This window comes from Zootoca vivipara, chromosome 14 (assembly GCF_965207765.1).
Source record: "Zootoca vivipara chromosome 14, rZooViv2.hap1.1, whole genome shotgun sequence".
NCBI lineage: Eukaryota > Metazoa > Chordata > Lepidosauria > Squamata > Lacertidae > Zootoca > Zootoca vivipara.
The window spans coordinates 35,056,981-35,069,859 of record NC_142597.1 but is presented as its reverse complement, the minus strand read 5'-3'; the positions used below and the strand labels follow the sequence as shown (position 1 = coordinate 35,069,859).

The 12,879-nt window shown below is 46.0% G+C and overlaps 1 protein-coding gene across 1 annotated transcript in view; it reads left to right on the top strand.

The window, feature by feature from the left end:
• The window catches only part of CASTOR2 (cytosolic arginine sensor for mTORC1 subunit 2), a 52,060-nt gene extending 43,670 nt beyond the window's left edge, over positions 1 to 8,390 (top strand). Inside the window, exons 6-9 of the mRNA XM_035139441.3 lie at positions 105 to 215; positions 1,096 to 1,178; positions 3,112 to 3,206; positions 7,775 to 8,390. Coding sequence (XP_034995332.2) covers positions 105 to 215; positions 1,096 to 1,178; positions 3,112 to 3,206; positions 7,775 to 7,840 — 355 coding nt within the window. The 3' untranslated portion in view covers positions 7,841 to 8,390. The remainder of the gene's footprint in view (positions 1 to 104; positions 216 to 1,095; positions 1,179 to 3,111; positions 3,207 to 7,774) is intronic.
• Positions 8,391 to 12,879: the final 4,489 nt, after the last annotated feature.

The following is a 12,879-nucleotide window of genomic DNA, read 5'->3' as shown; positions in this document are numbered from 1 at the left end:
CATTAAATTATTGGTTTGACGCTTTATTCTTTTTGTAAACTGCTTTCAGCACAATCAAGCAGCATGTAAATTGTTCCCAAATTTGGTTCTCCCTTCCTCCACAGAGTAAAAGATTTTATGGTGGGCAATGAAGACTCGGGACACATTCGCTTTTTCTCATTCTCCCTCATTGAGGGTTACATTTCTTTGGTGATGGATGTACAGACGCAGAAAAGGTGAGAACTGGCTTCCTAAATCCTAAATCCTATTCACTGGCCCTCGAGCATTTATTAGGAGACCTCGCTTGTGCCCCCATGCAAACACACAGCACCCACGTGAATGCCAAAAATCCAGCTGGCTCCTGAAATAACTTACAAGAGGCCCAGAATACATATGACCATGGAAGCCATCATCAAAAAGTGACCCATAGAATCATAGAGTTGGAAGAGACCACAAGGGCCATCCAGTCCAACCCCCTGCCAAGCAGGAAACACCAGAACGGTGTACAGGAGTTACACCAACGGTGTAAGGGAGTTACATGTGAGGGATGGGTGCCTGGGAGAGGAGCTGCCTTCGAGGACATTCCAGGGAAGACAGCAGTTTGGGGTGGTCTTTTGTGGGATCTGGGTTCGAATTCTTCTACGGAACAGAAGAAAGAGCACCAGGTGGGATCTTTTACTCCGGAATATATGTCGCTTTAGAATTTTATATTGGCTATGCCTTGCAAGGCACTTTGAGTGTCATTGCATTATTTATATGTTTGTTTGTTTGTTTGTTTGTTAAATTTATATCCCGCCCTTCCTCTTAAAGGAGGCAGGGGTGGCAAAACAGTTTATTGGTTGTTTTGGCTGGTAGATGGATTGATTGCATTTATAGGCCACCTTTTTCTTCAAGGAGTTCAAGATGGTGCACATAGTAAACTTTAGTTGGTGACAACCCTAAATCTAAAAATCCTGCGTCAAACATATCATAGGTACCCCTGGGTGCATAAACGGGTGGTGGGTTTCTCAAGTTCTTTTTAGTACAGCAGGGCGGAGTGCAACCTTATTTTCATGTTCTCTCTCTCTCTCTCTCTCTCTCTCTCTCTCTCTCTCTCTCTCTCTCTCTCTCTCAAAGGTTTCCTAATAATTTGTTGTTTACAAGTGCATCGGGAGAACTCTGGAAGATGGTCCGGATTGGAGGGCAGCCTCTTGGATTCGGTAGGTTGTGCCATAGAGGCTGGCTGCTGACTTGCTGAGGTTGGATTTACTGAGAAGCTAATGGATTTGCCCGTCGTTTCCCTGTCCATATATCCTTCAGGGAACATGGGGTATACAGGGTGAGGCAGGAGTAGGGCTGCAATACTTCTCTTCTTCTCATTAGGATACAGGGCACCTCTCCCTCAACATGGGAGGTCCCATTCATCCAAGCGGTGCGGATCATTACCAGGGGGACGAGCAACACAATGCCCATTCCCACGATACTCCATTGTTTCTAGTCCAGCCATGGTACTCTGCCAAGTACCCCGTATTTCCCGGGAAACCCCCGTTTTTCCTTACCGTTTCCCGGAGGTCTCCCGTTCCAGCTCCTCTCCCGTTAATTTCCCTTATTTTTGTTCCTGTTGGTGGCCATTTTTCTGGTGCCGCTTTGCCCATCTATGGGCACTAGAAAATGGCCAACACCGAATGGGGCGTCTACGCACTTCCGGACATGCGTAGATGCGACTTCCGGCGCTGGCCATTTTCTGGTGCCCATAGATTGGCAAAGCGACACCAGAAGTTGCGTCTACGCACTTCCGGACATGAGTAGACGCGACTTCCAGCGCCGGCCATTTTCGGTGCCAATAGATGGGCAAAGTGACACCGGAAGTTGCGGCTGCTGATCCCGGATTTCTCCGCGAGAACTTGGCAGGGATGGGTACTCCGTTCCATTTCCCCTCCTTCCCACCTCAGCAAGTCAACAGGCTGTATACCCCCTGGCCTCCCCTCTCATGATCCTCGCCATAAAGATTATGCACTTCACAGTTCGCTCTGCGCAACAGGAAATGCCAAGAGCAGAGAGCAAGCAAATCCCTGCCGTAAACAGAGGACCTTCTCAAAGCCTCTGTTGAGATAAACTTAACAGAGATGAACTCATTCCTGATGCTCCCTTCACTGCCAGTTGAAGGACCTGTGACTGCAAGAGCCAACAGGGTGCCCTCCTCGGCGTAGACACAAACTCCTAGGGGCCAAGGCGGTGCTAGATTTATGTATAAGCTAAACAAGCTATAGCTTAGGGCAGTGTTTCCCGACCTTGTGCCTCCAGATGTTTTGAGACTACAATTCCCATCATCCCTAGCTAGTAAGACCAGTGGTCAGGAATGATGGGAATTGTAGTCCGAAAACAGCTGGAGGCACAAGGTTGGGAAACACTGGCTTAGGGTCACACTCTCTTGGGGCCCCCCAAAAAATTTAAAGGGGAAAAACCTGGATGTATATTTCCAAAATATAAGCTAAAACCTACATACAGCAACAGTGTTTTGTGTTGTGTAGGCTCCTACGATGTAAGTAAAGGGCCCCCAATCATTTTAAGTTAGAGCTTAATAATTATTTCACCATTAATATACAGTACTTAATATACAGTATTTCAGTTCAACAATTACTTTGAAAAATACATATTTTGTTATGTGCAAATGGCTTTAGGTCCATAAATTGCCATATAGCATACAGTATATTCAACACAAAAAAGGGACAATTTGTTGTTGACAAAGGACAGCTGGACTTATAAAGGACCTCATTACCTAAATCTGGCCATGCCTGGGGCAAGGCAGTTTTGTGCCCCCCCTCCCCATGTATTGAGACCCCCTCAATGTTCAGAGGGCGTTCAGCTCCACCCCCCTGGCTCCTTGCAACGTCACACTCGTGACATCAGGACATTGCGCGACGTCGCTCCGATCCCCCTCAATCCTCTGTAGAGAAGCTGGCGCCTAGGCCCCTCTGCGTTCGGAACAAGTTGAAGCTTTCCAGACTAGTCACCCTGGGTAGCCCTGCAGAAAGATTATAGTAATCTAATCCTGGTTCCCAAAGCCCGGAATGTCTGTGGCCCTGTTGCATCTTTCCTCTGTCAACACGGGGGTTGTATTGAGCTGTTGTTTTCTCCTCCTCTCTCCCCTAGATGAATGTGGAATCGTGGCACAGATTTCTGAACCGTTGGCAGCAGCTGACATCCCAGCCTATTACATCAGTACGTTTAAGTTTGATCATGCACTGGTAAGTCCCAGGATGCTGCCTTTAAACCAAGACCATTGGTCCATCGAGAGGAATTTGCAGAGGCTGCTCAGGCTATATACAGGCATCCCCAAACTTCGGCCCTCCAGATGTTTTGGACTACAGTTCCCACCATCCCTGACCACTGGTCCTGTTAGCTAGGTATCATGGGAGTTGTAGGCCAAAACATCTGGAAGGCCGCAGTTTGGGGATGCCTGGGCAATATATATATACACAACAGAAAAAAACAGGGGGGGACACAAAATATACACAACATAACATAATACCAACATTACAATAAAACAAAACAAATATATATATATATACAGTGGTACCTCGGTTTAAGAACAGTCCGGTTTAAGAACGATTTGGTTTACAAACTCCGCAAAACCGGAAATAGTGTCCCGGTTTGAGAACTTTACCTCTGTTTAAGAACGGAACCCGAAAGGTGGAATCGCACCGGCGGTTCATTGGAGAAAGCGTGCCTTGGTTTAAGAACGGTTTCGGTTTAAGAACGGACTTCCGGAATGAATTAAGTTCGTAAACCGAGGTACCACTGTATATGTATATATATATATATATATATATATATATATATATATATATATATCAATCTTATATCACCAATCTTTAGCGACTTCCTCCATTCCCTTCCAACTGCCTTTCTTTATATTACTTCATTAGTACTTTCCAGATCTTGGTTCCAATCTTTTTAATACTTATCTAGACCTATTAATACTCTTAATAACTTATCAGTCCTATAGATCTCTTATAGTTTACTAAAAAAAACCAATTCTATTCCAATTAAATCTTAATAATCAATGCAATAATAACACTTAACTGAATCTTAATACATAGGCTGCTCAGGCTTTCAGGCAAGCTTTACCAGGGCACTGTATTATTATTGTTGTTGTTGTTAAAAATTTTGTACTGCCCTTCATCCAAGAATCACATAGAAACAAATAACTCTCCCTGCAGTTTAAAAAGGCCATAGATTGTTTAATTAGCCAAAGACCTTGGGAAAAGAGGAAAGTTTCTCTTGTCACCTAAAGATTTACCCAGGTCTTGGCCATTAAATAATCTATGGCCTTTATGGGGGGGGCTGCTGCTGCTGCTGCTGCTGTTTTATTTGCTGTTTTTTATTATGCTTCAGATTGTTTTTATTATCATACTCCATAAAATGTGTTCTTCATGATCTACATCACCCTGGGGTCTTTTGATAAAGGGTGGTATGTAAATATAATAATTATTACCTTATTATAGTATTTTTATTTATGTTTATTATCGTTTACCTTATATTATGTCTTATGGTTAAGAGCTATATTTATTATTATTATTTGGTCTATGCTTTACTTTCGATATATTTGGCCCTTTTCCTTTTTTCGATTTTTGTTGATAGTTTTTGTTAATTTTTTACTACTACTACTATTATTATTATTCTTTTGTTGTCCAGTATTATTCTTTTTGTTGTGAGTGTGCTGTTCAATTAATTTTAAATAAAGATTCTTTTTTATATATTAAAAAAATGCAAGTAGATAAATAGGAACCGCTACAGCGGGAAGGTAAACAGCATTTCCGTGCGCTGCTCTGGTTCACCAGAAGTGGCTTTGTTATGCTGGCCACATGACCTGGAAGCTGTACGCCGGCTCCCTCGGCCAAAACACGAGATGAGCGCCACAACCCCAGAGTCGGTCACGACTGGACCTAATGGTCAGGGGTCCCTTTACCTTTAATAATAATAATACCACCACCCTGGCTGGCAGTGGCTCTCCAGGGTTCCAGGTAGGAAATCTCTTTCCCAGCTTCACCTGCAGACACCAGGGATCGAACTTGGCTCCTTATTTCCACATGCAAAGCAGACCTTCTGCCGCTGAGCTGAGGCTCTTCCCCGTGGAGAAAGAGAAGGTCCATTTTGGACATCCCACCCACCCACCCGCCAGCGATAAAATATCTTAGGCCGGCTTTGGCAGCAGACTTAACCTAGTGACGCTCTTAGGGTCTTTTGTTCTAATGTGCCTTAATGCTTGTGCCAAGTCGCATGCTGTGTTTGAGAGTCTCCCCCCTCACTGCCCCCCCCCAATAACTATCCCCATGATGCTGCACATTACTTTTCCTACATTAAGCCTCTTTGGGAGAGAGCCCTGACCTTCTAACCCATTAAAAGCTCAGGCAGCAAATCCCAGCTTTTCTCCTCCCCGGGTCAGATTTTTTTGGTGTTTTGTTTATATATTTTTGGCACCAGCCTCTTTCCTAGCCTGGAAACTCCAATGTGTACTCTGTAAAAAAGAGAAAAAGAAAAAAAAAGTCAACACCATCTCAGATAGCGAAGGTCAAATGGTTAGATCCACTTGGTTTATTTCCTTAAACATTAACCACGCTGATAAGATAAGCCCATAAGAGCCTTCCTAAAGCTAACACACAGGCTTATTTTGCACTGGGGGTGATAAGCCTGCGTCTGGGCTGTGCCACTTCGGAGGTGGCGGGGAGGGGGTGTGCCTGACACCAGAGTCCAAAAAGTATTTCTTTCACCTAGAAAACTAGCAGCTCAGGGAGGAGAAATAGAGCAGCATCCAGCCATAGATCTCAGTGGCAGAGCGCTTGCTTTGAATGTATAGTCCCAAGCGGAGTCCTCGAGATTAATAGAGAGGACTGGGGAGGTTCTCTGAAACCCTACATACTGTATATTCCAGTGTATAAGACGACTGGGCGTATAAGATGGCCCCCAACTTTTCCAGTTAAAATATAGAGTTTGGGATACACTCGCTGTATAAGAAATACAACCTGGCGTATAAGACGACCCCCGACCTTTGAGAATATTTTCCTGGGTTAAAAAGTAGTCTTATACACAAGAATATACAGTAGATGCTGCCAGTCTGTGTAGGCAATATTAAGGTGGACGGACAGAAGTCGGCTTCCTTTTCTCCTTGGCACTCTATATTTCAGCATTATTAGAGTGTTGGTTTTTTTGGGGGGAGGGTGTTACACCTTGCCACTCACAGAACACCAGGACTTTCTGGTACTAGCCAAGGGAAAGCCTTCAAAGTGCTTCTATGCCGTCTCCTAAGGCGGGTGTCGCAGTGGGAACGCGGGTGGCCCTGTGCGTTAAACCACAGAGCCTAGGGTTTGCTGATTAGAAGGCCGGTGGTTCGAATCCCCACGACGGGGTGAGCTCCCGTTCCTTGGTCCCAGCTCCTGCCAACCTAGCAGTTCGAAAGCACGTCAAAGTGCAAGTAAATAGGTACCGCTCCAGCGGGAAGGTAAACGGCGTTTCTGTGCGTTGCTCTGGTTCGGCAGAAGCGGCTTAGTCGTGCTGGCCACATGACCTGGAAGCTGTACGCCGGCTCCCTCGGCCAATAACGCAAGATGAGCGCCGCAACCCCAGAGTCGTCCGCGACTGGACCTAATGGTCAGGGGTCCCTTTACCTGTACCCTTGAAGGCCCTTAAGATGTCCTCCCAGGGACCATAGGATTGCACACATTATCGATTAAAAATTATGGGTGATAACCCAAAGAAGCCATTGAAGTAGGGTAGACTGATTTAGTTGGGTCTACTCTTGATTGCGATTTGAGAGAGCAACATCTGGGACAGGTTTTAGGGTGGCTGGGGATACATGCGAGAACTGCACATTCTCTTTCAGCAGTGATTGACAAAAGAAAGTTAAAAGAGATTGCTGCATTTCCCCAGTGTGTAACTTGTATTTTCTTTCTTTTTAGTCATTTTGAAATGGACATCTTTTTTTTTTCAAGGGGGCAAGGTGTGCTTTCCCAAGCAAACTTGAGTGTTCATGTTGTCATTCGTGTTCAGCTTTACTTTAATACAGTGTCACCTTGGTTCTCAAACTTAATCCGTTCTGAAGTCCGTTCCAAAACCAAAGCGTTCCAAAACCAAGGCGCGCAAAAAAGTAATGCAAAATGGATTGATCCATTCCAGACTTTTAAAAACAACCCCTAAAACAGCAATTTAACATGAATTTTACTATCTAATGAGACCATTGATCCATAAAATGAAAGCAACACACGATGTACTGCAGTCTCACACAATCAATCATTCAGTAGCTGAACCGGGTTCCACACAGTCACAAAAACAATAACAATAACAAAAGAGCCACAAAAACAAAACCACAAAATAAATAGCATAAACAGACAGACCTCAGCGTAACACTCGAAACGGAAGTGTGACACTCAAAACGGAAGTGTAACACTCAAAACGGAGCACGTTCGGCTTCCAAAAAGAGTTCGCAAACCGGAACACTTACTTCCAGGTTTGCAGTTTTGGGGTTGCAATTTGTTTGAGTACCAAGGCGTTTGAGAACCAAGGTACCAGTGTATTGTTAAAACTTTGTTTTGTCATGGCCCAAGGACTAGAAACAAACAAGTGAACCTGACTCAGTAATGCTAATGCTAGATATCATCTTAACATTCTGTCCCATCTATTCTGGGCACCCTGCAATGTTGCATTTATGACAGTTGGCCTATAATTTATCATATCTAGAAGTCTGAATTTCTATCAGAATGTAGCATCCTGGTTTTCAGAGGTGGTTGTTGTTTCTCTCCCCCTCCCCCCACTACAGGTACCAGAAGAAAATATCAACGGTGTTATCAATGCACTTCAAGTGAGTCAAGCTGAAAAGCACTAGGAATCCTTTGGAGCGGGACTAAGGGTGCATTTTCTGTCAAAAGTTCTCAGTATTTTCTTGGAGCAAGGAGAGAGAGAGAGAGAAAAAAAAGTGGTTGGTTTGTGTGGTTTTTTTACTCCAAAGAGAGCCTGGGAATAGAAGCTGTTGCCACGTGTGAAGAGTACAAGAAACAAAAGACTGCTTGAGAAGCATAAATAACTCCTGATAGCTTTTTGAAAAATAGCAATTTTGAAAATAAAATCTTCAAAGGGTGAGGAGCAAGAAGGAAAAAATGTTCGGGGTTAAAAAAAAAAACTGTGGAGGGTTTCTGAAGTTCAAAATGTACCAATTCTGCCGTTTTCTCTTTCAACCCACCCACCCTCTCCTTTTCCATTTTTATTTGCCGGTGTGACAGAAATGCACCGTTATCTGAGGTTCGAAATAAGAGAGACTGCGTACTTCGAGTGAGGGAGGAGCTGGGATGGAGCACATTTGCGAGGATGGAAGAGCACAAATGTAGAACGCATTTGCAGAAGATCAGTGAGAAGGGGAAATAAAATGCAATTTTGGACTCTGTCACCTCTTCTGTGAACAACAGGCCGGTCATTAAATGTGTCAGGCCAAGAGGGTCAATTGTTGCATGGAAGCATCGCCATGCTATGAGGACAGAAAGGGAGACGTCCTGTCTCAGACCATCTGTTTCAGCATTTTGTTTAGAAACAGAAAGCAGATGATGGCTCCATTTTAGCTCTGTATCACCAGCACCAGCCTTTCTCAACCTTGGGTTGCTGTTGGACTACAATTCCCATCATCCCCAGCTATCAGGACCAGTGGTCATGGATGATGGGGGTTGTAGTCCCAACAACAGCCGGGGACCCCAGGTGTTGGTAGGTGGCTCTGCGTGATTTCAGGCACGGAGCCATTCCCAGCCCTACCCAGAGATGCCATTGGGGATTGAACCTAGGTGCTCTAACAACTACAGCTACAGCCCTGCTTCCCCATAGTGGCCAACCAGATGCTTCTAGAAACCAGCAGCATGCATTACGATGAGAGGCCTTCCCTGCTTGGGTGCAATACTGGTCCTGGTTTGCTCTGTTTGGAGAACACCTCTCAGGAGAGACATGTGAACTGGTCTGATGCTCTGTGGAAGCACCTAAAACGACATTGCTGTGCTGTTTGGCAGGGAATTTTTTCACCAGGAAAAGGACTTCAATGGAAGAGCCACAAGTTCCCAATGGTCAAGCCACGATATCTCCCAATAAAAAGGCGACGGGGAAGGCCTGAGACCCTGGGAAGTTGATGCCAGGCAATGCTGGACTCAACTGACACAGCGTCCTTTCAATGGAGGCTGAGTCCCTATGGGCAAATGGGGCACTGCCCCACCAGCCTCTGCCTGCCCTCAGCCAGCCCCCACCTGCCTGCCTTCCTGATGAAGAGCTGGTCCAGAGGGTGGCATTGCCCCCATCTGCTTCCTCCTCCTCCTCCCTCTCAGTTTGCCCCTTGTAGAACTCAGCAGGGAAGACAAAACTAGAACGAGTTCACTCTGCTGTTTGTTGTTGGCTCTGGCGCCACCTACTGGTAGGCTCCCTGCCTTCCAACCAGTCAGCCGGCATAGCCAAGCCTGGCCCTCCAGATGTTTTGGGACTACAACTCCCATCACCCCTAGCAAACAGCACCAGTGGTCAGGGATAATGAGGCTCCGTAGTCCCAAAACATCTGGAGGGCTAAGTTTGGCCATGCCTGGACCAGTGCCAATGGGTTGATTGGGTTGCATATTCTCAGCCTTTCTCGGCAGGCAAGACTAGGAGATTAAAAACCACAGGCGATGTGGCTGCTCCAAACCTAGCAGGGTAGTTTTCTAGGTGTTTTCAATGACGTGGGGTGGAAATTTTTCCAGGGCTTGGTGCTTTCCCCCCCGTGGAAAATGTTCCTTGTTATAAGTTCGTGAGGAACAGCCAATGGATGCCAACTGCAAATATTGAGCAGGTTTGGCACTTTCCACTTTTATAGCTCTGCTAACAAAATGCAATTTAAATAAACATACTGTGCTAGATCGCTCTCTAGGGCAGGAGTGGCAGCTGCCGGCTGTTATGGACTCCAGTTCCCATCAGCCCTGCCCGGGTCAGCCAGTTGTCAGGGACAATGGAAGCTGTGGTCCACAGCAGCTGGAGGAGCACCACCACTGCCCTAAGGTATCAGAAAATTGCCTGATACAAACTTGAGATTTTTTCCAGTGCAAATTTTTATCAATCCAATTCTAAGGTTTGTGGGAGACCCGGACCGCTGTGCATTATCTCATTTTCAGCAGGTTGGAGCAGAGAGGTGAGGGTGGGGCATAGATAGCAACACAGGAAGCAGCTTTCTATTGTCAGGCCATTGGTTGCTCTAGCTCAGTATTGTCCACACTGACTGGCAGCCGCTCTCCAGGGTTTCAGACTCACTCAGCCCTTCCTGGAGGCCGGGGATTGAACCTGGGACCTTGTGCATGCAATGCAAGTGCTCTCCTACTGAGCTCTTCCCCATTTGGGAATTATAGTCATTTCCCTGTAGAAGCCAATGGGCGCAATTTGAATGCGTTCTCTTGGGCATAGCCCTTTGAAATGAGTGGGACATGGTGCTTGTGCCCTCTGTTCTAGAAACTGACTTGGATCTTGGTCAGACGCAAAATGGGATTTTGTTTGCTTAGTTCCTCCATTCAGAATTGCAAGTGAGCCCTGCTGGGATGCACTGCTGATTTTTTTGGGGGGGGGGCTGAAATGTTGTTTTCGGAACATTTGTACTTAAAATAACTTCTCTGCGTCGCTGCAATTATACGCCTTTAAGAGAGCCCCCTGCAGTCTCCTGGTACATCTCTGCTGAAAAGTTTTCCAATCTAAGCAAGTTTCACTCTGCCTCTGTCTCTTTCTTTCTCTTAATGCCAGCTTGCTAATTTTCTCCAGGTGTCTAGTAATCCCCCTTCCTTCCGTTCCTGATGTCCAGGCGGTGACTGCCATTGCTAATGTAGCCAAAATGGTACCACCCACTTCTTCCTGGGGCTTCTTCAAGGCAATGGTGACATAAATTGGCAAATTTCTCTTTGCAGCTTATGCCTCCAGGATGACGGGGCGTTTAATGACGAATTACTCCCTTCATTAGTCAGTTCCTGTTCCGTGTGTGGAGGAAGAGGCTTTATTTACAAATACCTTCTCGTTTTCTAAGGTGGTTGTTGTGTTGTTGTTTAGTCGTGTCCGACTCTTCGTGACCCCATGGTCCAGAACACGCCAGGCACTCCTGTCTTCCACTACCTCCCACAGTTTGGTCAAACTCATGTTCGTAGCTTCGAGAACACTGTCCAACCATCTCGTCCTCTGTCGTCCCCTTCTCCTTGTGCCCTCAATCTTGCCCAACATCAGGGTCTTTTCCAGGGAGTCTTCTCTTCTCATGAGGTGGCCAAAGTATTGGAGCCTCAGCTTCAGGATCTGTCCTTCCAGTGAGCACTCAGGGCTGATTTCCTTCAGAATGGATAGGTTTGATCTTCTTGCAGTCCATGGGACTCTCAAGAGTCTCCTCCAGCACCATAATTCAAAAGGATCTAAGGTATCTTTCATACTATATAAACAGCAGCATCCAGTATATTAAGTGGAAATCAAGATATCAAGCCACCCCCTCCACCATGAATGGAAGTCCGCAAAGTCACAAATAATGTGGGAAGTCGCACTAAACACGAAGCAATAAAAAGAACAGAAGCTGAACGAAGGAAGCTTCTAATTAAAGTTGCTCAGGCTCTATGTGTGAGCAGAGCTCCGCTGTGAATAAGCATTCTAAAACATACATGGGGGCGATCAGGGCTGAGAAGCCTCTCTATCTGGACTTCATGACTCTACCCCACCTCTCACTCACCCACTTCTGTGCCCTCCTTCTCTGGGGCTTTTGCCTTGTTGGGATGTGTCCCTGGAAGAGTGCTTACGCCTCTTGCTTAGAAGACTAGCTGGCTGGGGGAGGAGAGAACTATGCACACAAACCGCTAACTTCTACATGGTTAGAATCATGGCCTTACTGGATAAAAAGCTAAGATTCACACCAATGGCTCTGCCCACGTTTTGCATCTGGTCCTTCCCAGCCACTGCCATGTACCTCCCCCTCCCCCCCCAAAAAAAACACAACCCTGCAAGCATGTCCCGCAGATGAAAATGCAGCTCTCGCTCTAGAAGGATATTGGCCACAGAGGTAAGTGTTGTCTTATTAACCCAATGCCCAAGAGGTACAGGGAAGCACATATTAGAATTCTATTACGGAGTCGGCAGTACCGCAGCTCAGCTAAAGAGCTCCCGAGACAGAAGCAACCGCTGCAAGATTTGATAGTCTCCTCACCTAGCAGCCAAATGCTGCCAGGCCCTCCGTGCAGTGCCGTCATGTGGCCATTTATCAGAAGGCAGCGATGGGTTTTCATTGCCCATGGCTTATCCCTGCAATGCCTGAACAATAGTTCTGATCGCTTCTTTCTCTCCAATAGTCAAATGTATTGTTTAAGATCTACTCAGACCGGGGGGGGGGGTCTTTGAGGGCTGAAAATGTGAGGCCAGGGGAGAAGGAAGGAAGTAGCCAGGTACACTTTACAACGACCACTACTACTACAATAAATGCACATCACTCACTCTCTCTCTTACGCCAAGGAGCTGTTTCTCTCAAACTAAAGAGTTGGCTCATTCCTCTCCATCAAAAGCTCTGGGAGTACATGGGTAGGAGAGGGGCGGAATAGAAGGGTAGGAGGCTTGAACCCTGATGTAGATCAGTGCTGAAGGTATGGGCAACACTGACATGTATGTAATTCACGCGTTTCCTCTCCTGCTGTCCCGGCTGCAAGGAGATCGGAACCTTGCACTTCTCTTTTCAACTAACTTCAGTTTCAGCATCGTGCATGAGGATCCCTAAGCTCCGGTTCTGTTAAAACAAGACATTTTCAAAAATCATGGTTTATGTGGGCTGGTTTCACTAAACCATAGTTACGGCTACCCACGGTTTACACAGGTTCTGACACATTGCTAAACCGCAGTTTGCCAGGAGAATCGACAAGCCCATGT